Genomic DNA, 27,311 nt, shown 5'->3' with positions numbered 1-27,311 from the left:
GTGGGAAGAAAGGTGCGCGACTTTATGGCGCGAGAACAAAAGACATTGGCAGTGGTCGAAGGGTTTAAGGAGATGATCGGTGGGACAGATAAGGAAATTAAAAGAGGAATAAACTCGAATATGCTCGACTGCCTAAAGTTCAGAATTTTCCGAATCACCCGCCAGAAAGATCCGGTCTGATTATTGGTTGACAATTTATATCATACTCAGCGGGTGCCTAATGGTAGTTTGGAGTGGTTTTATTAAGGGTTACTTGAGGAAATAGAGTGTTAAGTTACAGGGGTGAAAGGGGGTGATTTTTAATTCATAAAATTGGTTTAATTGAAATAATTAAATGAATTGGGCCAGGATAATTAAGATACATAAATTGGCCTAAGATGACTAAAGTACAGAATTGTGGGCGGAGTTAAGTTCACTCTCGACACCTGTAGAGCCTTTCTCGTAACGCCATTAATTAAGGGAATGAAAATAATTAACTAGTTTTAATGAAGATTAGTATCGTGATTGATATGATATTTGTATTTTTTAAAGTGATTAAAAAGCCGAATATTTTTCATATTTGGAATTCGTTGTTTTGAGGTTTCCAAAGGATGGAAATGCAAGTTTATCTCAATAATTAGTTTAATTAAAAAAATTTTGGAATCCGTTCTGTGTTAGGAGACCATGGTAATTAAAATGAAAGCGATAAAAGTTGGAAAAAAAGGTCTTTTTAGGGTGCCTAAGGGGGTGAAAATTTTAAATTAGCATGGAATAATTATAAAAGATGTTGAATAAGCCTTTTTCCATGATAATTGTTTTATTTAATTTGCTCGACTTTCGGGAATAAACTTTTCTCGATTGACTAAAGTACAGAATTTTTCGAATCGCCCGCCAGAAATATCCGGTTTGATTATTGGTTGACAAAATATATCATACTCAGCGGGTGCCTAAGAGTAGTTTGGGGTCGTATTAATAAGGATTATTAGAGATAATAAAGTGGAAAGCTACAGGGGGTGATTTTTAATTCATAACATTTGTTTTAATTGAAATAATTAAATGAATTAGACCGAGATAATTATGAAACATAAAGGAACTAAGCTGACTTTATGAAACATAAAGGGGCTAAGCTGACTAAAGTACAGAATTGTGGGAGGAGTTAAGTTGAAGATATATTTCTCGCATGCAACCCCGGCATCTGTCGAGCCTTTATCGTAACGCAATAAATAGGATTAAACTTAATGATTAGTTTTAATGAAGATTAGTATCGTGATTGATATGGTTTTTGGAGACTGGCTTACTGTATTTTTTAAACCGATAAAAAAGTCGTATATTTACCATACCTGGATTTTGTAAATTTGAGGTTGCCAAAAAATAGAAAAAAGGTGTAGCTCATTAATTAGTTTAATTACAATTATGTTCGGGATTGTTTTGGTGTTCGGAAAATTTTTAATTAAAATTAAAGCGTTTACAGTGTAGAAATGGCCTTATTGAGGAAGCCTAAGGGTGCGAAATGTTTAAAAAGACGACGAATAATTATTCAAGATGTTGAATAGGGCTTTTCCCATCATGATTAGTTACTATAAAGGTTTATTTTAAATAATTCACACTTAATTAAGGAAAAAACGCAAATAAGCTAAACAAACTAAAGTACAGAATTTTTTTAAACCCCCGCTACACAGCTTCAGCGCCGTCTGTGTCTAATTTCTCGAAGTACGAGGGTGACGAAAGGTGATTTTAGTAAATTATTGTTGAAAAAAAAATTCAAAAGTTTAAAGAGGTGAATTTAATAATACTATTTGTTTATATTTAATGAGCTAAAACAACTTTCCCGGGATAATTAAAAATATAAAAGGGGCCTAAGCCGACTAAAGTACAGAATTATGGGCGAAGTTAAGTGCTCTTACTGCCGTCAATGAAAATCATTTATTTTTGAAGAATTAATTGATTTGAATGATAAAAAAGCTTAAATTCGTAACATATTAATCATTTGTAATTATAATTTATTGTATTTTACTCCCCATTGGTCTCCTTGGTGAAAAATAACGTTTAGGAGGAAATATCCTCTACCGCCGTTTCGCCCAACTACGATTTAGTGATTTCCGACCTTAGGCAACCTTAGGCACATTCGATTTTTTCTGTACTTTAGTCTTAACCCTCTTTGGGATAGTGGTGGTGGTTTTAAAGAATAACAGGAAGTTTCACGACCGCAATATCAATATACTTTTATCCCTAAAAGTAGGCCCACAGGCTACTGGAAATATTGAGAAGCTATTATCTACTTATGTATATAGGGGATCTAATACAAACAGCATATCGAATGCTTTATTTAGATATTTGGTTACAACGAACGAGGATACATAATATAAGACCAAAGTTAATACGTTTTCCAATTGGTTCTGCTCTTGAAAAGAATAAGCTTTATTTTCCACTGCCAACGAAACTGCCAAGAAGCAACACCATCGCGCCATATGTGTTCCTAGGCGACGAAGCTTTCCAATTAACAGAAAACTTTCTACGACCATATTCCTCCAAGGATCTTAATTCTAAAACAAGGGTTTTTAACTATCGTCTAAGCCGAGCTAGGTATATTTATGTTTTACATTATTTATAATCATTGTTATTGTCAGAAAAATATTCAACTAACATTGTATTTTAATATATTTTTTTAAAGGCGTTGTAGTGAGAATGCATTCGGAATATTGGGTGCAAGATGGAGAATATTCCATAAGTCTATGACTCTTTCACCTGAGAATGTTAATCGTGTAATAAAGCTACGGTCGTTTTGCATAATTTTCTAATTTTCAAAGAAAAGTGCTTGAAGAAGTCACAAAAGGTTTACTGCCCCCCTGGATATGCTGACTTTACGGATAGCCTTGGGGGCTATCGTTATGGCACTTGGAATGATGAGCCAGAAAATGCTTTGTTTTCTCTTCCACTGAAAAAGCTAAACAATGTCGAAAAATTTACACGGAGTACTTTTGGTCTGACGAAGGGGCTGTCCCTTGGCAGTGGGATATGCCTGGTGTTAACCGCTAATAAACTAATTAAAGACACATTTTCACAACTTCGATTCATATAAATGTCATTTAATTGAATTAAAAATTGCAAACATATAACTTAGTTTAAGAATTATTTCTCATATAACTTCGAACAACTCCCATAAGTTCCATTTCACAATCAAATTGAGATTCTTCTGGTACCTAAGTTAATAGGTCAGCCAAGTATTTGCAAAACCTCTGAGATCGTGTTTCAATATGTCTTTCACATTTATGTGCCATGGAAGCTGCTAGTAGGCTAAAGTCCATTTAATATTTGCATTAAAACTAATAGGTTGACAAAGATTAGAGACAGCTGATTTCATACTTATCAATGTTCGCAATTTCCCCTCGAATATCCAGACGCGTTCTTTCTCCAGTAGGGTTATCCACCAGTTTCCTCTTATTTGATTTTGGCTTCGTTGTAGATGCCCTTGTGATTGGCGAACTTGACCTCATGGGAGGATTTTGTTGTGCCTTCGATGTAGACGCCGTTGCTATTGGCGAATTTGGCCTTGTTGTTATAATCTCTTCATGTAAATCTGATTCTGGAGATGGTTCCTCGTGCTCAGCATTGTCGTCAATAATCTCATCCGGCAGATTTCCTTTTGCCATTGCATTTAATATCTATCATATTGAACAGTTATATACCCTTTTGATTTAATAAATTATATTAATTATGTATGTGATCAGCAGCCTCTCCATTATTATCTCCATCATTATATTCGATATTGCATATTGTCCTATATTTCAAAATGGTATAACTTCAACTAAATAACATTACATTGTAATTATCGGAAGATTGGCAATACTCACTCTCGACGGCTCACAACGTCCTTTAAAAACATAAGTTTTTTAAAATATGGCCATTTAACTAATTGAATATCATCGTCTTCCACATATTCTTGTCCTGATTTTTTCTTGCTGACCGCATGGAAATTTGTTCGGAACTGATCCTTCAAATACTTCCACATTTTTTGCACGTCTTTCACTGAAAACAAATTGGTTCATATAACCACGTCACTACGTACAACTAAACGATTTAATAATAAGATTAAGAATAAACTTTATTTAATTTACCTAACATTTTCATAAGTTTGGTAATTTCTTCCCATTTCACTCCTTGTAATTGCAAAAGTAATATAAGAAACCTCCCTTCGGCGAATTTTTCCCGATACATCCTCGTACCGCGAATGTCCCCGCGCACTTATACAGCCGTAAACAAAGTTTAAAAAATAGGGCCGGGCCGCGTAGAGCGTAGGAATACATTCTCTGATCTCGCGATTGCGTCGGCTGCTTAAGTTAAGTCAATTTCACAGACTCATTTTAATTTTAAACTTTTCCAATGAAATAATTCATGCAGCATTTTTTGATTTTGATGACAATCAATCATTAATAAACAGGCAGTGACTCGATTATAGGATTTCCATAGGTCTTTGCATAAAATTTGAATTAAACCCTTACCTTGCCAAGGTATATGACTAACACTATACATATATAGATTTTAAAATGATGTTATTATCTATCTCGAAATTTTGCTCCTGTATTCGTAATTTTCATCTTCTACTTGGCTTCACAACAAACTAGATTTTCGTTCCGAAATTACCGTATGTGAATATTTATTAGCAAACTCAGGAATCTTCTATTTCTTTACGACAGACGGCTAAGCAGACTACACTAGTTTGAAGCGCTTTTTGTTCTTTCCCTTTCCAACGACCATATCAAAGGACTAAGATCTAACGTACCTTGTCCATGAGCAATAGTGTCTGAATATGGTATTTGGTGGTTCGAGGATGTATCGCGTGTTTTAACGTTATGCCTATGGCGCCTTGTATACTTCCCTCCCGTAGGGAGGTTTCTTATATTATTTCTGGTAATTGTCTATCCCGAAAATCGGAACTGGCTTTGTTCCAGATTTCTGGGTTATTAATCATTATGTTGATTAATTCTTCCTTTCTTTCTCCGTCTTTTTACCTCAATCGAGCTTTTAATATTTTTTCTTGGTCTTTTTTCTCTTTCAATGACATTTCGCCAAGGTTTATAAAAACTGTCAAACCCGTAAAAACACACGGGTTTCACGCCAAGCGTCAAAATTATGGTGTAACCATGGCAACTACGTGAATGTCGTGGCTACCATTCAATCGTACCTCCTCATTGCACAATCGTGGTCACGTGTGCCTTTGCGAGAAATCAACTTACGCGAGAGAATCTGGCGAGGCAGATCGCGAGCTTATGGGGAAAATCAGCTTCTGCTTCCGGCAAAAGCGGGAAATTGTCAGCTCTCGCGCTTGTGTGAACGATCCCGCGAGTTTCAAAACTCGTTTCAGCTTCATCTCTCCACTTTCCGCTTCGGCTTTCAGCTCTTCTGAGAACGGGCCTTTATTGTATTTCGCGAACTTCGCGTTTTCCAAAGTTGGATCTGTATAATTTTGAGAAAATAACTACATAGTAATAAATAGATTTATTCAAAGTTCAAGACAAGGTATGTTGTATTTTCTTTGCTTCGGATTCCCTTACGGGACGGTAGTGACGGCTTCAAGTTAGGCTTACAATAAAGCTTCCCCTCACTATCGGATCTAAGGGACTTGTAACACAAACCCACCAAACGACCGCCCACATATTACTTTAACGAGGGGGGACTGTTACAAATGGTGCCGTGCCCGTCTTACTGAGCCTCGGTCCTTTTCCGACAGGGTGATCGGGCCCGATTCGCGTACTTAGTTACAGGTTAATTCAAGTTTAGACAGATCGCCGCCATATTGGGTCCCTTCCTTCTCGAACATTCCGAGGCAGAATTTTCCAATTTTTATTTCAAGCGGGTTGAATCATATATTTTATTAAATCTACCATTGATATAATCGGATTCATTTATTTTGGAATTAAACGCGTGTTAGAGAATATTGTTTTCCGGGATAGAAGAGAGTAAGGGTGTCGGTATAAACCCAAAAATTTTACCCCCCTTGGTTTATACCGACACCCCTGGGGTTGGGGGGGATGTGGGGGGGATTGATGACGTCACGTGATGGTGTTGGGGGAGGAGAGGGGGGAATTGAGGGGGGGGGTGAAGATGGGGGGGGAATTGATGACGTCACGTGATGTTGTTGGCGGGAGATTTGAATTGTTGAGCCACCTGGTGGTGGTTTTCTTGATGACGTCACGTGGCTGATACCTGTAGGGATAGGCTTATGCTATTGTAGATCCTGAAAAGATAGGCTTATGCTAGTTGTAAAACAATCAGATTTTAAACCAAAAAACATTTAATTAGCGTGATAATAACATACATAATTAAGTTAAATTAATAATAAATTAGTTAAATATTTAAAAAAACCTCCTCCTTAAACTTGATTCAAGCCGTATCTGAAGATGTTTTTTTTTTCTATACCGGACTAATAAAGCGCCGTTGGTAGGAAGTCGAACCTTGGAATGGAAACTCAAATGTTGTTGAAACAACGCAGAGCTGGACGCATTACCACCAGGCAACCACACGGTTTGTTAATAAGCTCCTTTTACACTTTTTTAGTCGTCGTATATGATTTTGATACTGTTTAGCAATTTTCATATCGTTACGTTTTCGATTTGCGGTAAAAGCTTTTAGGAAAGCTTTCGTACTTTTCTTCTTACTTCTATGAATAAGATAGAGGGCGCTATACTGCCCGCATACGCTACTTTCTAGCCTCTGAAGATGTCGTTTACCAAAAGTCCATTTTCTGCAGTTTAAAGATAAAAATCTTCTTATACTAGGCAGAAATGGTGGCAAACCGTAGCTATCGAAATAATAGCCTACACGAGCTCCGTCTATAAAGACCGATACCCAGTGAGACCCCTTTTCATAGTGCTGATCTAAATTTATAATTAACGATGCGGGATATTTGGTAACCTTAGGTAACCTATTTGATGCGAAAACACCCAAAAAGTTGGGCGTATCTGATAAAGCGAGAATCAAGTCTACGGTGGTGGTTGCTGACATTTTAATAATCTACAATTACGTTTCTATTTTTATCGATTTGAATCATGCTTTGAAATTCGGCGTATACAATGCAGACTGCGGCTTCGGGCAAAGGTTTAGCGAATCCCATGTCCAATCTTAATTGTCCTTGCTTAACGGGGTTCCAGTGGTTTGTTTCGCTAGCCGATAGGTCCGGTGTCAGATCAAAAGCGTAGAGAGTTAACCCGTTGGCAAACTCGTTGGGAGTAATATCGTTACCGTCGTCTTTATAATGAATACCCGTGCCCGCGAACAATGTTTCATAAGCTTGTATATACAAATTTTTAGCGAAATCAGGAGTCAACGGTTTCGAAGGTATTTGTTCGTTATCGAGATACAGAGACAAAAAATTTAAATCCCAAGTTTTAAAGTTAAAGGGATTCAGAGCGTAACTGCCCTTGAACGCCGCATTGGAGACTATTCCAATAATGACGCGATTAGGCTGAGGGCCTAGATATATATTGTTAAAACTCTCGGTGCTACTTCCGGTAGAGATAGTTTTAGTTTTAAGTTCGGTGCGCGTAAAATTATATTTGGCAGTACCGTTATTAAGCGCTGCTTCATGCGCTAACAATATTTTAGGACTGAGTTTCTGATAATGGTCCTCCCTTTAACTGGAGCTTTTTCAAGGGTTTACTCCAACAATGAGCAGTAGAACACGTAACATCCAGCGTATATCATCCTTAAAAAGCAACGGTATGACAGAACCAACCATACAAACAATAAAAACCCGGCAATCAAAGCGCAACAGGAAGGTCGTGACCTACAGTATGTTCTTATGGAATATCGTTCGACGCCCATTGGAAAGCTACCGTCACCCAGCGAGATGTTAAAAGGACGCCGTACCAGAACACCGTTAACTATAAACCAAACAAACACTTCGAACTCACTTCTCAACTTGTCATATTCGCAAACTTTACTGGATAAAAAAACCCAATGGTTAAACGTCAAAATCACGCGCACCGCACAATACCTGAAACCCTTAAGGACGGGAGACCAGTATATTACCATGTCGGACCACGGTAATGGAAACCTGCAGAAGTACTACACGGAAGCAAAGAGCCCTTGTCGTATATTCTGAAGATAAATGACGGAAAAACATTGCGGAGAACTCACCACCAAATACGTCCGACACACCTACTCAGTACAGTACCTCAAAGCGACTACGCTGAACCCAACACGGCACAAGAAGTACAACAGGAGGAGGGCAATTGTGTTAAGCATTTGCGGCAAACTTTAACCAATCTACCCGATCCTGCGGCCAATACTTACCGAATTACTTTCTATATAAACTTGAGTTTATAAAATACTAGCTCCCTATAATTTTCTCAGGCTACATGAATATATCCAGCGATTTCTTCCAATTTTGCGCTGGGAAAGGAAACTAGGAAAAAAACCGAATTTGACGACAAGTTTTATCATACAAATTTGTAAACGTCATCTGTTTTTCATTATCAACACGGATTACGGGTTTTTGTCGTGATTGCGCATTTTTTAACGATTAAACGTTAAATCATGGTTGTGTCACTTCGGAGACATATTATGCTTTTGCGGAGCACTCTAGTGGCTAGAACTGGTATAATTCCGGCAAACATTTTTGGCGGTATTCTCTTCTTCATTATCAAATATCCTTTCGATTATGAACAAAATCAGTTTTCTTCTGGTCAACTAAAAGAGGGCTTATGGCGTGGGGAAAAAGATGCAAATCCAGCATCTGAATACGAAACTGCGAAGCTACTGCAGCAAGAAACTATTCGACGCGACTAAAATTAGAACAAAGTTCGCTGAGTATTTCTTTGATAAAAGTTAAGTATGGTGGCAATGGAGCATTCCTGGACTAGTACCGCCATTGTAATTATTCCCAGTGAAACTAATTCATAATTATTTATACCAAGTTATCAATCAAATATATTGTTAAACATGTTTATTAAATGCTTTTTTGAAATTCATCCAACTAGTTTCAATAATTGTACTTTTCTAGTCATCTTCTCGGGTCATATCAGATATGGTTTTTATTATTTTCATTTGCGTTTCAATTTGTCGAGCTTTTTATTTTACGCATTAAGGTGGCAACATACTCTCCAAAAACACCGCACTGATCGGGTTTATCAGCAGCCGCAAGTAAAGCTATTTCTCTAAAGAAAGTATAAGTATTCAAAGACATAGAAACCACTCTGTATTTAAAGTATACTGTGTATATATTAGGCCTACATATCCATGCAATGCCTCGAAGGAAAAAAAGAGCACCCTTTTTCTACCTATCCTGCAGTGCTTTCACCCACTAGTGGAAGAGTAAATATCCTCATATACATTCGAGGGAGCTGCCATGTTTTCATTTTATCAGGCTCAGAACAACAAACTTTTTCCCTGAATCAAAAGCCACCTAGAGCTAGTCTTGTCTATTCTCCTCCATTGTAATTTCCTCCATGCCCTAGCAGAAATTCTATGTTTTTGAAACGAATTTTAACCTATTCAACGAGTTCAACTGTCTAATTATTGGTGCATTAATGTCTCCCTTTTCTGCTTGCTTTTTCTTCTTATTGGGGGTATCCGGCCCTGCATAGCGTGCTCTTTTATTTTCCCGAAATGACGAAGTGTAGGCTTGGCAATTAACTGGAGTTTCGTTAAATTCATTAAGGTTCACTTCATTGATATCCACTACATCATTATCAAAAGTGCAGCTAGTTTTTGAAGCCCCTGCATTCGCGTCAGTAGTTTGAAGGACTTCTTTCACCTCAAATTCACGCCCATCAGCTAATTCAATCACTTAATTGTTATAAAACTCTTAATATAATTAAAATTATTTAGAGGAAAGTAAGTCATATACATCAACGGTTCCAGAGTCTTCATCGGTAGGATTGTAGTTGGTGCTTGTTCTAAAATATATTACTTGTTCATAATTTGTGTGTCAAAAACTTAGTAAGTAGCACTTACTCTCTTCTAGCAACAATGTCTCTCAGAAAGAGCATTGACTTGAAGAAAGTCCATTTAATTTTTCCAAATTCAGTGCCTTCGTCATATGCAGCACCACTTTTCTTCACCGTTGCATTGTGGAATATGTTTCGAAAATTGTCTACAAGGCCTTTCCAGCACTTTTTACATTCTTCCTCTATTTAATTGAAACAATTATAAAACTTTGCCATAATATCAAAAACAGTTTATTGTACTTGGTAGTCCAGTTTCTATTGAAACTTCATTCCAAGCTCCATCAAGAACATCACGAAGCCTATGTGAATCCAGTCGTCTATCCCAAATTGCTTCCTGTTTCCTCACCGCATCTATCAATTTTTCTTTTTGCTCTGTTTCTAAACGCCGTTTCTCTTCTCTTTGTTTTTTTAACAAATTTCTTGGTATTTTAAATATAGATTACTAAAAATTGTGAGAAGAGTAGCGCCAAGTTAAAAACAGACAACAAAGTTTTCCCGCCCAAAAAGAATCGTACGTTTGAATATCTCTCTGATTCGATAAAAAAGTCACGTGATATTGAGCTTAAGCTTATTCGAATAGTGGAAGCGTAAAATATTTGAAAACCCGCTTAATCTCTGCGATATCCGCGGTTATTTTAGTTTTGATCACGCATGAAAACGACACAAGGTTGTGCCTGTAGCGGATATTTGGTGTGTTTTACCCGCTACTAGCGAGCGTGAAAATGCACCTTAAGTGTAGGAGACGCGACAGCTTGCTCAACTTCCTCTATAACTGGAAATTTTGGTTTCTTCAACCCAGGGAGATTAATTACAAATGGAAACGTTCCGTCAATCTGACAAGTTTTTGTACCAAAGTCGAAAATGGCGAGATGTTTATAAACAAAATTTTTTCTAAAATAAAATTGTTCGGCAGTGAAGGATGTATGTGAAATTCCTGCGTTAGTTTAAATTGTCCTAAGTGGAAGTTTATTCGCGCGCGTCGCTTTGTGAAGGTACACGTACCAAAATTTATAAAATAGATCACTTAAAAAAACTAGAACAAATTTAAAATTATAAATTAGTGAGGCATATAGATTTTTCTTTGGTTTTTATGACCTTATCTTTACACGAAAACATTTTTAACCCACCTAACCTAATTTATGAGAATTATTATCCGGGTTATTATACCATTGATCAATATCACTTATCACTAAAAAATAACCAGAACAGATTTAAAATATTCCACGCCAACAATCGAAGTATCTCTAAAAATTTTGATGAACTATGTTTAGTATTAGATAACCTTAATGCAAATTTCGATATTATTATTCTAACTGAATGTTGGCTCGAACAAAAATACAAAAAACTTTCGAATAAATGGCTATTTAACCTTTTTTACAAGCTGCTTTAAAAATCAAAGTGATGGAATTATTGTATTCGCTTCAAGATAAACATATTATAAATTTTCATGAAGTAAATATTGCTGAATCAAATAATTTATATTTAGATCTCCTCCTGAATAATAAACCTATAAGAATACTATGCATTTTTAGATCGCCGAATAGCGATGTGAAAGAATTTAATGATAATTTAAACCAAACTTTGATTGAATTTGAAAATACTAACGTACGCGAATGTGTTATAATTGGAGATATCAATATTGACATTTGACAATAACTCCGGAGAGAGGACTTTCGGACTACTTAAATATTTTATCAATCCATGGGTACCTTCCGCGCATAAAAATTATACTAGAGTAACTGAACAAAGTAAATCGTGTCTAGATCACTGCTTTACCAAACTGGAAATGGGAAATAACCATAGTACATGCTACATCTTACAAACCTCAATTACGGACCACTACCCTGTAATATTAGATTTCGAAACTGAAAACAACAAAATGGAAACTAATCAAGAAATTCCAAATCAATCAGATATATCCATGATTAAACTATACTACGATAAGCTGAAATTATTACTAGGTTTTGAAGACTGGAGCTCTGTCATTAATAAGCAGAATATAAATGAAGCTATGAGTTGTTTTATTGACTCACTAAAGTTTTATACCGACTTAGCATCTACCAAAACCGCTTTATATAACACTCAAAGGAAGAAATACGCTAAGCTGAAACCATGGATGACTAACGACCTAATTTTCTGCATAAAAAAGCGTGACAAAATACATCAAAAACTATTAAAAGAACCATTCAATAAAAATTTAAAACTATTCTATAAATCATACAGGAACAAACTTAACAATTTAATAAAACTGAGAAAACATAACTATTATAAAGAACAAATAGAACGAGCAAACAAAATTGTAGAAAAATATGGAATATTATTAATGAATCTACATCTAGACTAAAAACAAACCATCCTATAATGAAAAGAAAGAAGTAGATGCTATAAAAAACCCGGTTGAATATGCAAATTGTTTCAATATGTATTTTTCACAAATTGGAGAAAAAATGGCTAAAACGATTACAAGGGACAATACGCTCACTCAACCACAAACTACAAATCCTTTGTCAAACACTATACATTTGGAACAAGTGAATGAAATGGAACTAATACAATTGGTTAAAAACCTAAATGATAGCTCCTCTGTTGGCCATGATGGTGTAAGCGCTAAATTGCTAAAAAATGCATTAGACTTTATAATTAGCACTCTAAAATATTTAATTAATTTAAGTATAGATACTGGGATATATCCTGAATTATGTAAAGTAGCTACCATTAGTCTTATACACAAAACAGGAGACCGCACACACCTCACCAATTATAGACCAATCTCCGTATATCAAAAATTATTGAAAATTGTATAAAAGATAGATGGTTAAACTTTTTAAGAAACATAGAATAATATCAGAGAATCAATTTGGTTTCCAGAAATATTTATCTACTAGTGATGGTCTCTTTCAATTTACAAAAACCATAACGACTGAACTAGATTGCGGAAAGGTCTTGGCCGTATTTTTGTATCTGGCCAAGGCATTCGATACAATCTCACACGAAATATTACTAGTAAAACTTGATAACATTGGCGTTAGAGGCTGTGCGTTATCCTGGTTTAGATAAAAAATAGAAAAACAATTGTAAAAATTAACCATAAACTAAGTGACACGGAGATTGTCAATTATGGTGTACCACAGGGTACAATACTAGGACCCATCCTTTTTTAATCTATATAAATCAGTTTTGTAATTCTAATATATCTGATGTACTTGTATCTTTTGCGGATGACACCGCTTTAATCTTTACCGGAGATAACTGGGAAAACGTCAATGAAAAAGCAAATTTAGGTCTCCAAAAAGCTAAATTACTATTGGACCAAAATCTCTTGAGTCTAAATGTTAATAAAACAAAGTTTATAACCTTTATTCTAAGAAAAATAGACCAACCAAATACACTAAATATACAAATACATAATTGCCAATCTCACGGATATAATAATAATAAAAATAATGGAATGGAATGGAAGTTTAATGTGCATAAAAATAACTCATGCGAGTTAACGAGAGTATACACATACATAGGTTATAACAAAATGTACAAATGAATAATAATTATACAAAATTAAATAGAATATACAAAATTAAATAGAATTAAACGAATGAATAACTAATACAAAATATAGAAGAGGCACACAGTTTGGATAATACAAAAACATAGTTCAAATTAGACTAAAGTCTACAGAATTAAAAGAAATTAAACAAAATAATGGAGAATTAAATGGAATTAAACAAAATTATGGACAATTAAATGGAACTATACAGAATTGTGGAGAATGTATGAAAATTATGGACAAGTAAACGGAACTAAACAAGAGTATGGAGTATAAAACGAAAGCATATAAAATTATACAAAAGACATGAATGTACAAAGCATCATGGAAATACGCGTTACAATACTAAAATTTAACGTTCTGTTTAATATTGATTTAAAAACTCGAGACGGATAAGGCGCTTGGCATCTTGCAGGGTGTCAGAGAAAATGTCAATTACGTCAATAAATTTATTGCATGTAATTTGCATTCTAACCAATGGGTTGATACTATTTCGTTTTATGTAGAAAGTGGCAGGGCTACGCAAACTTTTGTGAGTTGAAAACTGAAGTGTCATTAATAGATCAGATAGGGGAATTATGTTATGTAATAACTTAAAGAGAAAGGTAATATCGTTCATACTAACATAATCAGAAATTTTTAGAATATCAAGAATGGATAACAATGAAGTATAATGATAGTTTGAACGTGGTATAAAGAAAGTATGGCAAAACTCAACAAATTTGCGTTGGACGCCTTCTAGTTTATTTTTGAGATACTGGCTGCAGTTAGCCCAAGCAACCCAACCGAATATCAGCCTAGAGCGAACAAGACTAAGATATAAAAGTCGAAAATGACGCAGAGAGCGTAATTGTCGACAAATCTTAAGTGAAACGGCTAAGGTACGACGGCATAAATTAACCGTCCGCGATATATGTTTAGAAAAGTGTAGCTTGGCATCGAACAACGTTCCAAGATCTTTAGTTTCCGGTGCCGTGCGAATTATTTTGGCGTCAATTTTATAAGAGTTTATAATTGTCCTGCTAACTCTTCTAGTAAACGTGACATGGACAGATTTTGCGGGGTTAATTGGAATATTATTATTCCGGCACCAGGTAGTAACAGTGTTTAAGTCATTTTGCAGTAAGGAGCAATCAAGTGCATTAGTAACTACCTTACAAAGCTTGTTATCGTCAGCGAATTGCAAGAGATAGGAATGACGGATAAGCAAAGATAAGTCGAAAATATAGATATTAAAGAGCAAAGGCCCTAATGAGGAGCCTTGAGGAACTCCACATTTCAAATTGTACTCAACAGATGTAAGTTTCCCATTGCATTTAAGGACATAAGTCCTATCCTTTAAATATTCGCCAATCCAATCAAGCAGCGATCCGCTAACGCCCAAGGCGCAAAGCTTATCCCTTAGAAAGTGATGCGATACGCGATCAAAAGCCTTAGCAAGGTCCAAATATACTACATCAACTTGCCCACAGCTTTCAACTACCGGAGCTACATAGTTCATAAAGGCAGCAAGATTGGTGTCAACAGATTTTCCCGGGGTGAAACCATGCTGACAGTCGTTAGGGAAAAGATTGAACCACTTTTGTAACTGCTTATGCATAACTCTGTCAAATAGTTTAGCAAATACACAGAGAAGTGAAATGGGCCTGTAATTGCCCGGATCACAAGACGCACCCGATTTAAAAACTGGAGCAACAACTGCTTTTTTCCAAAGTTTAGGGAAGGTACTAGTTTTAATTGAAAGATTAAAAATATGGTCTAGCAACGGGAGTAGGATGGCCTCGCAGCCCTTGACTACGAAGGCTGGGATACCATCCGAACCCGTTGAGAATTTGTTAGGAAGTCTGGAAATAGCGTAATGTATATCCTGCCGCGAGATAACCAAAGAGTGGAACGGCACAGGTGTAATGCCAGAGGAGTCAAAGTGATACTGTTCGTCTGATTGGGTATTATCAACAGATACACGAGAAAAACGCTCTGAGAACTTCGAAGCCAGGCGTTCCGGGTCTGAAATCATGTCAGTACCAAGTTTAAGAGTAATGGCTCTGGAGCCTTCTCGAATGTTACCATTGACAAGGCTCCAGAACTTCTTAGGGTGCGAATACGCATCCTGGCAAACACCCGCAATGTGAGCAGTTCGGTCGCGAGAAAGCAATTGTCTCACAATGGCACGTTGACGGTTAAACTCGATGGCATCAGCCATGGTGCCCGTACGCTTTTTCTTACGAAAAAAATACCGTTTCCGTTTAATAGCTTTGCGGAGAGCCTGTGAATACCAAAAAGGGAATCCAGTAGAACCGCGGCGAGTCTTACGTGGGATAGCTAGCTCCATAGCTGCCATAACACGATCAGTAAGCAAAGCAACACAATAATTAACATCTTGTGATTCGAGCAAAGCACCCCAATTAGCATCTCTTAGAGTAGAGTAAAGGAGTTCATAGTCTCCTTTAGTGTAAACGAAACTAGGGTCAGGTGAAGGAGGTTGAGTGCAAGTTGTGTCAGGGATAGTAATCAATAGTGGAGGGTGATATGAATCAATAGAAACTAACGGGTCATCTAATGCGCCAATGTCCAAAAAATTCTTATTGGTTAAACATAGATCTAGTAAATTACCATCGGTCTTAGGTGGAATAACTTGGTTAATATTAAGATTAAAACAAAGTTCAAAGATAGGAGCTGCCTTGGATCGAGTAGATGAATTGCAGCCAAAAGTGCTATAATTCAGCCAGTCGATCCCAGGCAGATTATAATCACCTAGTAGAACAATGTCAGCGGTAGTGCCATCCAAGCCCCGCACTAAACGGTCAACGTATAGCGTGTAGTCAGCATCTGTGAGTGCTGGACGAAAGTAAGAAGTACCTAATATTAATGACCCAGAGGACGAGGTCCTTATGTCAATAACAACGTTCTCTGAGGTGCCCTCAAGATCGCGTCGTCTACAGCAATGAAAAGATCGCCGCACGGCAATCAAGGCGCCACCACCACGGACATTGTTAAAGTGAGGATCTAAACGATCGGGGCGAAAGACATTGTAATAATTTGGAAAATAATCATTTGTAAAGTGAGTGTCATTAAACCACGTTTCAGTTAAACAAATTATATCATAGTCATTTGATGCCACGTTCATAAAAAATTCAACAGATTTTGTTCGCAAACCACGAACGTTCTGATACGCTATTTTGAGTTCTTTCATTGATGTGTCGTGGCAGCACTTGTAAGTTCACTACTATGTTTGTTAGTGTCACGTGGGAAACCATTAAATTCAGTGATAATACAGTTAACAGGCCAATTGGAAGGATCAGATAAGGTTGCAAATTGGTCAGCATCATCACAGGACACGTAAAACGACGAGTGGTCAGCAGTAGGATTTTTCGTTTTAAGTCGTATACAGATAGGCGAAGTGATGCCCACTTCGTCAACCAGAATCTCACTAAGGTCTTTGGATAGAAGTGATTCCTCCAATCGACTGACGAATATGGCCTTACGGAAAGAATTCCTGGGACCTGACTTTCTTGAAACGGCTTTCAGTTTAGAGTTAACAGCTGATCCCATTTGAGCAGGTTTAGCAACCTTTCGCGGTAGAGCAGGATTAGCTTGAGCCACACCAGCCAGACCAAGCCTTGGGAACTGCTGGTTAGAGCGAGCCATAGTAGGCAAGTGAGGGAATAATGCACTTGAGTACAGCGAGGATGAAAGGGAGTCAGACTGACTGTTGGTAGCAAAAGTGGGAGGAATAGTGTCAACCTGTCGACGTTTTAACAATTCAGCATTGAGTTCCAATTTTTCTTTTTCTAAAACATCCACACGTGCTTTAAGATCGCCAGTTAGGTCTCTGAGTGACGTAATTTCAGTCTGAAGACATTCCACCAGCTTTTCAGTGGACTGAACTTGTAGTAGTATGCAATCTAAAATAGAATCTCGATTGCGAGTAAGGCTATTAGGTGCCAGTAGTTCTTGCAAAGCCTCTTGGATGTCAGACATAGGCACAGTATCAGTATGGGTGGCCGCTGAAGGTGATTTATCTACACCAGCAATAGAGCTTCTAACTCGGCGTGATGGACTGCGAGATGGTCGAGAAGATTGGGATGACCGCTTACAAGCTTTGCATGTAAATGATTGTTCCTCAGTACATTTCATGTGCACTCTGCTTTTACATCCATTGGTACACCAAAGAACTTGCTGCTTACCAAAGAAATTGGCATGGCAACAGCAACACTGATCCGTAGAGGGTGCCATTGTGATAGCCAAAAAACCACAAGCACCAGCGTAGTAAATCACTGATTATTTAGTACGGTCTCAAATACAGTTATAGAAAATGGCTCCGTCATGAGTCCGGCGGCACACACAACACGATCTTATTAAGGTGTATGGCAGACTGCTGCCAGGAGAGTCGAACGAAAAACGCCCAAAACTCGAAAAAAAGTGCAAAAAACTTAAAAATAAGTTTAAATACCGTGAGCGGGAGACTTAAGATGCCGTTTGGTGCAAAAAAACCGGAGACGAAACGATGTTAGAATTGAAATACGAGAGCATAAACCGGAGCGCGAGCTAAGCGACGAACTGAGACTCAACGCGTCGTCTGCTAATAATAATAATAATATAATGAATTAATGAATGAATGAATTCGATGTTTATTTCGTGTATACCAACATACATAAAAATTTACTTTTTATAGCCATACAAGATAATGAATTAGGTCACTATAGAAAATTAAATTAAATATATATATATATATATATATATATATATATATATATATATATATATATATATATATATATATATATATATATATATATATAATAAAACTACATAACAACAAAAATTAAATAAAAGCATGTCCAAAGAAATGGAAAATTTTCATTAAGTAACAGCATATACTAATGAGAGGCGTTACCAAGTTTCTAAACATTTTTTTAGTTCTGTTTGATAACGTCGTTTAAAGGAGTCAAAAATATCCGGACCGTTAGACAGATTGTTGTAACTATTATGCATTCTGACAAGGGGATTTTGAGAATTTTTGCTTCCGGTGTAGAAGTTGCAATTATACTTAGTTTGCCAATTTTGGGTTTTGTTTACAGCAATATTAACCGCTTTTAAAAGCTCCGGACTGTTAATACCGTTGTGCAGTAAATTATTTAAGAAGGAAATTTCAAGGTATATGAAACGCTTTTTCAGAGTCAATAGTTTGAGGCTTGAGAGGATGCCTTTATAGTCGTAAGTTTGTTTAACTTTAAAGTTTATGTGATATATTTCAATGAACTATCGTTGTACTCGTTCTAATTTTTCCATATTGTATTTGCAGCAACCCCCAAATTCTAGGGAACCATATACTAATTTTGATCGTACCAAAGCGACATAAAGTTGATAGAATATTTTGGCGCTGTTTAAATTTAGGGCTATTCGTTTTATAGCGTAAAGTGCTCTAAGGCACTTAGATTGCAAAATATCTATTTGTTTTATGTGTAGAAGTTTCTTATCTGAGAGCTGGGAAACCAGGCACACATTCAGTTTGTGTGTGTGAGTATTATCAAAATGTTAAACTGGCCCTCTACTCTTTTCCAAATCAACGAATTTCATACAAAGACTTATTAGAAAAACAAGTGTGTGATATTTCAAATCGAAACTGCATGATGAACCAATGAGAAGTTTGTCATGGCTCTGAGGCACTGGAAGCGTACGCTGGAGCTGTCTTTGATGATAATAACATTGATGATGATGAGTTCATAGAAGTAAAGGAATGGGTCCATACCCACCATGCCTCATTGGCGAAATTTCAACTTTCAGCCATTGAGTATAAAGAAAAACTTTCCGCAACGTTGAAAGTTTTAGCCCAGCATCTCTTCATTTCGAAAGAGCAGGCTAGTTTCCTAAATATCAGCAAAGATCACCTGCCGGGAAATGAAGCAATCGTTCTACTTGACTTTGCTGAAAACTACACTTTTCTAATACAAGATGCTATTCAGGGTCATCACTGGACCAACACACAAGCGACACTTCATAAGTGCTGTGCGAGTACTCGATAAGAGTACTCTATAAGAAATTTTCTGAGACTCGAAAAAGTTTCGAGTATTAAGCCAAGGCTCGATAAATACTCGAACCAGCTTTTGGAAGACCTATCCCCCTACACTTCTGTAAAGAAATTTCCAGAAAGTCACTCTTATAGGCTAGCAGACGAGAGTTAGTGCTGATTGGCTAGCTAAGATCACCATGTTAGTAGATTGCAGTAGGATAGTATCTCCTAGCTAGGAAATGGAAGGAGAAGTAAAACCAAAACTTAAAATAGAGAGGAGTGTTGGCGCTTTGTTATTTCGAGTTTTTTTTTTAATGCGTAGTTTCGCGTACCAGCTAGACGCGCTAAGTGAAAGACGAGCTTTAGCGATTCCTTCGTTGAACTGTAACTTTTGAAGTGCATTGCTTCAGGCTAGAAACTTACGATTTTGATCTCAAACTGGAATAATGGCTAGCAAAGATATTAGTTCTGATGAAAATAGTCAGGATACTAATTCCGAATTAACTGGTAGTCAAACCATAAGGCGCAGGACCAGTTCCATTTGGGAACTATTTGAAGAAAGTGAGGAGCAAGATATATCTATATGTATGTTATGCAAGGGAAGAATTAACAGCAAACGTGGAAATACCTCAAGTATGTGGAAGCATGTGGAAAATAAACACAATGAGGAATACTTAAGAATTAAGTTGCAAGATAAAGAACCAAAACAGCTAACGATGCAAGAAACATTTCGACGAACAACGCTATTCTCGCCAAGTCACCCAAAAGCTGTAAAAATAATCAACAGCATTGGACGACTGATAGCTACCGACTATCAGCCATTTAGCGTAGTTGAGGATCAAGGTTTTATCAATGTTCTTCATGAATGTGGTACAAAATACCATGCAGAACGACATTTTCCCGAACGGTGATTCCAAAACTATACAACGACATGATGCAAGATCTACAAAAACAGATGAATGAAGCTTTGAAGGAAGGAGTGGAATCGATTTCATTTACTTCAGACTCCTAGCGTTCAAGATCTATGGACAATTACCTTAGCCTGAAGTGCCACTTTGTCAAGAAGGACTTCAGTCCAGTGATATTAACCTTCGCATGTCTACCATTCAACATTAGGCACACAGCTGAAAATATAAGAAACCCTCTGCTGGAGGTCATAGTCCCTATCGTTCCAATTGAGATACAACGTAAGATTCCAATCTACATCATGACAGATAACGAAGCAAGCATAAAGAAAGCCATAAGAGAATCTAACTGGCAGCATCGACCCTGTTTTTATCACACCATCCAGTTAGCTATCAAAGACTGTTTTCAAAATATTAAGGTTGGTGACTTAACCGTGAAGAACATTTTGGCCAAAGCTCGTTCCATCGTTACTCACTTCCACATGAGTGCGCCTTCAAAGAGGTTGCTTGTTGCTGCACAAGTTAAAATATTTAACATCAAAGAACATGAGGCAAAGTGCTTGATACAAGACGTCGTAGTTCGCTGGATCAGCGAATATTATATGCTACAACGTTTGAACGAACTCAGACTTCCAGTTATGAAAGCCATGTTTGAGATTACTACTATTGAAAATCTAACCAATCGAGAGTGGTTCATCATTGAACACTTGTTAAAAATCCCGGAGCCATTTGAAGGAGCGTCGAAAGAGCTGTCAGGAAAGCTCTATCCAACCATAAACCTTCCTTTTCCAGCATTGCACTACATAGAGAAGGAGCTAATGATGTTAAGCGAAACTCGACAAGAACTGGAAACAAACTTGGCTCAAGCTTTCCTGAATAGCTTAAGAGCCCGGTTCCCAGATTATCGAAAGGATCATGTCTACTTGATAGCTATGCTTTTGGATCCACGAATTAAGAATGTGCTTCTTCAAAATGAAAACGATGAAATACCCAATGCTAAAAGCCTCTTGAAAAGAGAAGTAGCTGAACTTTATGAAACTGAAGAACCAGTAGAACAACCAAGGCAAGCAGAGGCAGTCAGCCCAACGAGTGAAAAAAGATGAGGGCTGTGGACACTAGTTAAAAAACAATCGGCAAAAATGCAAAAGAAAGATAATGAGCATAGCCTTATTGACGAAGTTAACATTTATCTTAGTTCAAGTACAGAAACAGATAGCATCAATATATGGGAATATTGGAAAAGAAACGAGGTAAAATTTCCTCTTTTGAGCAAACTTGCCAAGAAATATTTGAATATACCAGCGTCTTCAACCTCCAGTGAGAGACTCTTTTCCAAAAGTGGAAATGTTGTAACCCAAAAACGTGCAAACTTGAGCCCTGATCATGTACAGCAGCTAACTCTGTTACATGAAAACTTAAAAAATAAAAATCCTTCTGATGTAAAAGACCAAATTCCTGTTTAAGACTTTTAGCCTAAGTTACGGATTAAATCATTAACTATCGGTTTTCTCTCATTTCTTTGCCTATTTCTTAATAACATTTAAAATGTTCAAGAGTGATCAAATTTGTTCCTAAAAATATCTTAATGGTATAAAAGTGATGTCCTTAGTTTAATTAAAATAAAAGTATTAATGTCACCACTCACAGTTTGTCAAACATTTTCAGTTTAAAATAAAAGTCATTTCCGTTTTCTGTTTAAACTAAATCATTTTTGATAGAAAGAACCTTATAAACAAAATATTTGTGATAAAACAAAATTTTAAAACTAAAGGACAATACCATTCGTGTTAATAAACATAATAAAAGTCATATTGTAACCTTCCGTAGTACCAGGGGTGTAAGGTTACATAGAGGATTAACACCCTGCGTTACCTCTGACCTTTCCCCGTACTATATAAGCATCGACTGCTTATCCCATTAAGTCAGTCATTCTCCACTACTAGAATGTAGTAGTATGCTCGAGCATAGGGCGTCTTGCCCTGGTATTGGACTTCATCCGTCAATAGTAATTATTATTTAATTCTTTAGTTGTAAATACAAGTCGGTATTTCATTATCATTTATTAATTAATTTAGTTAAATAAAAGTATGATTGAATCTAAGGAACAGTGTAGTTATTCTTAGTATTAGCCAAGGCTTTTATGGCCACGTGGGGCGAGTTTATAAATCTCGCAAGCGTGGTTACATAAATGGCGAGCTTGCCAGGACCGACGGGTCCTAGTCGTATTTAGATTTTGCTTTGGCTATGCTAAGCCTTAGTGTAATAGTGGTTAGTGATTATTAATTGTTAGAACTTAAGATAAGGTAGTGACTTGCGGACTTGGACTACCCGTGACAAGCACTATTGAGTTTGTAGGGAGCTCAAAACCTTTCTTTAAGCATTAATTCACTACGATCACGATGTTCAACTCATACTCAACCTCTTCAAAAGCAAGTTTAATTACTTGGCTTATCTCAATGGGACACTCCCTAAAGAGAAGAAACTACAGTCAGCAATCAACGCCTACAGAGGACGATCCTGAGTCAAGCTCTTCAACGGACGGTGGTAGGGCCCACCACCCCCTGCAGAGACTTCCTCAACCACAACGTCTGATACGGCAGCTTCTGATCTGACTAGCCTCATCCAGGAAGCGTAAGACGTATCTAACCTGGGAGGACGAAAGCTAGGACGAGCCATCCGATGCCATAGTTCCTGCTTTCATCGAATTCCTTATAACTTAAATAATTAACCTAGTATGATAGTTAACTGGAGTCTTTTAATTATCGGTTACATTGTTTAAAGTTAATTATTATTATATTCTGTTTAAGTTAGAAGATTTATGTATTTAAATTTTCCGTCGATGAAGTCCAATCTTGTCGTCTGGGGGGATGTAACCTTCCGTAGTTATTAAGGGACCTCCTGAGTTTCTACTCCAGGGGTGTAAGGTTACATAGAGGATTAACACCCTGCGTTACCTCTGACCTTTCCCCGTACTATATAAGCATCGACTGCTTATCCCATTAAGTCAGTCATTCTCCACTACTAGAATGTAGTAGTATGCTCGAGCATAGGGCGTCTTGCCCTGGTATTGGACTTCATCCGTCAATAGTAATTATTATTTAATTCTTTAGTTGTAAATACAAGTCGGTATTTCATTATCATTTATTAATTAATTTAGTTAAATAAAAGTATGATTGAATCTAAGGAACAGTGTAGTTATTCTTAGTATTAGCCAACGCTTTTATGGCCATTTGTAGCGAGTTTATAAATCTCGCAAGAGTGGTTACAATATTATGTACAAAAACTGCTAATATTGAAGAATAAAAACAGAGTAATGAAATGAATATACTTTAGTCTTTAGCTTTATTTGTGTATGAACATAAATCAATAGTAGGGCTTATCCTTAAAACTGAGGTTAGATCCATACTCGATAAAAAATTCCCAATTTGAATTACTCGAAACGAGTACTCGATAAATACTCGAATAACAAATTCAATTACTCGATAAATACTCGAAAGGAAAAATTCAAATACTCGATACTCGATTCGAGTACTCGATACTCGGCTCAATACTCGATAAGAGAAATTTTTGATACTCGAGACTCGACTCGAAACTAAAAATCTAAGGCTCGCACAGCAATAGTTAGCGATCAAACGTAATTAAACTAGGTTAGCGATCAAACGTAATTAAGCTATGTTAGCGATCAAATTTAATTAAACTAGGTTAGCGATCAAACGTAACTAAACTAGATTAGCGATCGTGGGAAAGTTTCCACTGTGAAAACGAAGACAAAGCTTTTCTCTCCTAAGGTTTAAAATGCTAATTTCTAAATAATTTCAATTAATATTTAGACTGAAGTTAAAGATATTAATTCAAACTGTCTTTGCAGACAAAGATGCGAAAAAGTAAGAGATAAGTTTATAAATTAATTGCCAGAAGTACAGATATTAAAATTTTCACTTTTGAAGACATGATAATAAAACATTAAATATTTTAAAAAAATTCTTATCTTAGTTTTTTAACTATAGTTCTAGAAAAAAATGGCATAACCAAGAATATTTTAAGGGAAACTAGCTTGATGTCAGTGTTTATTTTCGACTAACATTTGTTTTTAAGAGATTCAAATACTCGGATATCTGAAAAATTGAACCTGATGAATTTAAATTTTGATATTTTAAAATTGAAAATAATGCGAAGCGGAAAATTACATAGGCCGTTTGACTGTGATATAGTTATTAAAGTTGAAAAGATACCTTGATCGTGATCTTTTGAGATCTTAATATTTGAAACTTCGAAAACTTAAAAATTAATAACACGTTTTGTTTGGTCTTAATACTGATTTTATTTTACCAGCAATCAAGGATTTACTGTATCTGGGAGCCCGGCAGTGCTCCCCGCTAAGTCGAGCACTGACATATTTTTCTCGAAGCAACTCACGACACTTTTAAGTCCACTGTAACTTCATGATGGGTATAGGTAAAAGTCTGAAATTTGGCTTGCCCCGAGGACTGTTAATCCTAGCTATAGTTTCCAACTTTCAAGTTCCTACCCTTTATACTTTTCGAAATATCGCAGGTGAAATTTACCTTATTTTGTCACTCACTCACTCACCGATCATCAAAATTCAAAGGTACTTCTAGGGAGATAGAAACTTACAATTCATGATTTAGTTTTCATTTATTTTATAAAGCACAGAGAAATTTAAACATCCCGAAACTTTTGTAAAATTGTTCTTTACTTCTTTATTTTAAAACTAGATGGCGCTGCCGTCTTTTCAACAGAAATAGTGTGTATTCCTGATGAAAGGACGTAACGGTCCAAAGTTAACCGAAAGTTAAATATATATTAAAGCTTATAGCAGCAGAAGCCGATTAGGCTTTACTCATGAAGTACGTAACATGTGCCTGGGGGAGCTACACGATATTCTCTAAGCTCCTTGGAAAGAACCTCACCTTACGCGGAGGGAAATAGTTCAGTAACGCGACTACTTCGGATCCATCCGATCCTTCCGCCTAAAGAACCGATTTACCACGTACCTAAATTCAAGAACTACTATAAAGACTGAGAAGGGTGTCTAAAATATTATTTAGATAAAACTATTCACAATACCAAAGATTATTTTGGAGTAAGGCGTTAAAATGTTATCAATCTGGGTAGCTTTTGCTTGGACTATTTAAGACGCCGTGCATCTGTTTTTAACGGGGTATTTTTCTGTTCTCGGCGTTAGGCAAACCCGGCCGCCGACGGGTCGAGATGCGCCGCTCGGCCTCAGGCGCTGATATCTAGCCAAGGCTTAGTGTAGTTTTCGTGTCTAATTTTATTAACAGAGCTATTTTTCTGTTGAAATTTAAAGAAAATCGTGTAATATATAGTTGAAGACTTAGTAAATGTCTCAAAAAATTTCGAAACTTGAGTTTTATAACGACTACCGAACGATACAGCAAATTCGCTTTCCGGCCCTCCCGGTTATGTCGACGGCGAGGTCGATTCGAGGTCCCATGCAAGAAAATAGTAATAGCCGTCGCCGATTGATCTTTCGTTAAAGAGGTTATCTATGGTTAGGGGGCTCATGATTGGTTAAAAGCTTTTTGTTCGTCTGCTTAGTTTTTACTTCGGGAATATCATGAAATCCATGGCCAAAGCTATGGAAAAGTGGAACTTGCGTACTTAATGTGTGAAGCACAATCCGCTTTTGATAGCAGTAGTAGTTTAAAAGAAATGTGTCATAACTGATGCCACATCCTTATATTAGAATATAGCGTACAATCTTTTTTGCATATTCTCTGGGGGTCGAAAAGGGTAATTCAGCGTAAATATGGACAAACGTTAGCAATTATATTGGCAAACGAAGTACATCACGAGGGTCATGTTTTAATATAACTACCGAAGTATAACGAGAGGGTCTACAAAAGAAGTGAGATCCTATCAAAAACATTAACATGTACAAAAATGGGCCAAGCCTCGCCTCGTGCCGTAAAACGTTCTGAGATCCCATGTAGAGCCAAGTCTGCCTTTCTGTTCTCATTCAATCGCCAATTGAACAATTATGTTATAAATTAAGTCCTTTTCCTAGAGATGTGAGTCGGTAATTTACCGTCCGTAAATTACCGGTAATTTACCAAATACCGCGTAAATTACCGTAAATTTACAATGGTAATTTACCAAATACCGCAAATTTACAATGGTAATTTACCAAATACCGCAAATTTACAATGGTAATTTACCAAATACCGCGTAAATTACCGTAAATTTACAATGGTAATTTACCGGTAAATTACGGCGGTAAATTTTCAACCATTTTAATTATGCCTTAAAACTTCATTTTACACTTAAACGATCAATTATTTCTGTGTTTACTTGCAAAATGACTCACCAGGCGCTACTCGCTAGCCAGTACTTACAAAGTTGCACTACAAATTAGTCTTTTAATAAATATTTAGTTAGAGCTCAGATTAGAAAGGCCAAGGCTGCCGTCTTGGTAGCAAAAGCCGCAAATACGTGTAAAGCAGTCAAGATGGTGCTTACAATTAAACGTTGTATAAAGTAATGGATTGTAAGTAAGGGATAATATAAATTACCAAAAATTACTGGCTGAACGGTAATTTTTGTTTTCCCTAAATTTCAATCGGTAAATTACCGTTTTTAAAAATTACGGTAATTTCACATCTCTACCTTTTCCTAATTAATAACCAATATTTTTACCTCTCCGAGTGACGATGACGTCACGGAGAGGTAATGCACTGACCGTGTCTGTGTGAGGGTGTGTGTGTGTGTGTGTGTGTCAGGCACTTTCACCCCAGGGGACCGCGTTCGCAGTTTCCGAATCGAAGCAAATGTGTTCGCCATTTCAGGACCGCATTCACAGTTCCCGGAAAATTCAAAACTTGAGGCTATCCACAATTACTTCATCTGACTAGTCAATTATCCATTCCACATGAACACCA

The 27,311-nt window shown here is 36.7% G+C and overlaps 1 protein-coding gene across 1 annotated transcript; it reads left to right on the top strand.

Annotated features, from left to right (window-relative positions):
- The first annotated feature begins 20,507 nt into the window (after positions 1-20,507).
- On the top strand, positions 20,508-21,491 carry LOC149714192 (zinc finger BED domain-containing protein 4-like). The gene has a single exon (XM_089844726.1). It carries the CDS (start codon positions 20,508-20,510, stop codon positions 21,489-21,491), a length of 984 nt encoding a protein of 327 aa, XP_089700852.1.
- The last annotated feature ends 5,820 nt before the right edge of the window (positions 21,492-27,311 follow it).

Source organism: Phalangium opilio, unplaced genomic scaffold (genome assembly GCF_054372755.1).
Source record: "Phalangium opilio isolate 3A_F unplaced genomic scaffold, DU_Popi_V2 ptg000009l_1, whole genome shotgun sequence".
NCBI classification, from domain to species: Eukaryota; Metazoa; Arthropoda; class Arachnida; order Opiliones; family Phalangiidae; genus Phalangium; species Phalangium opilio.
This window is presented reverse-complemented; position numbering and strand designations above follow the sequence as displayed.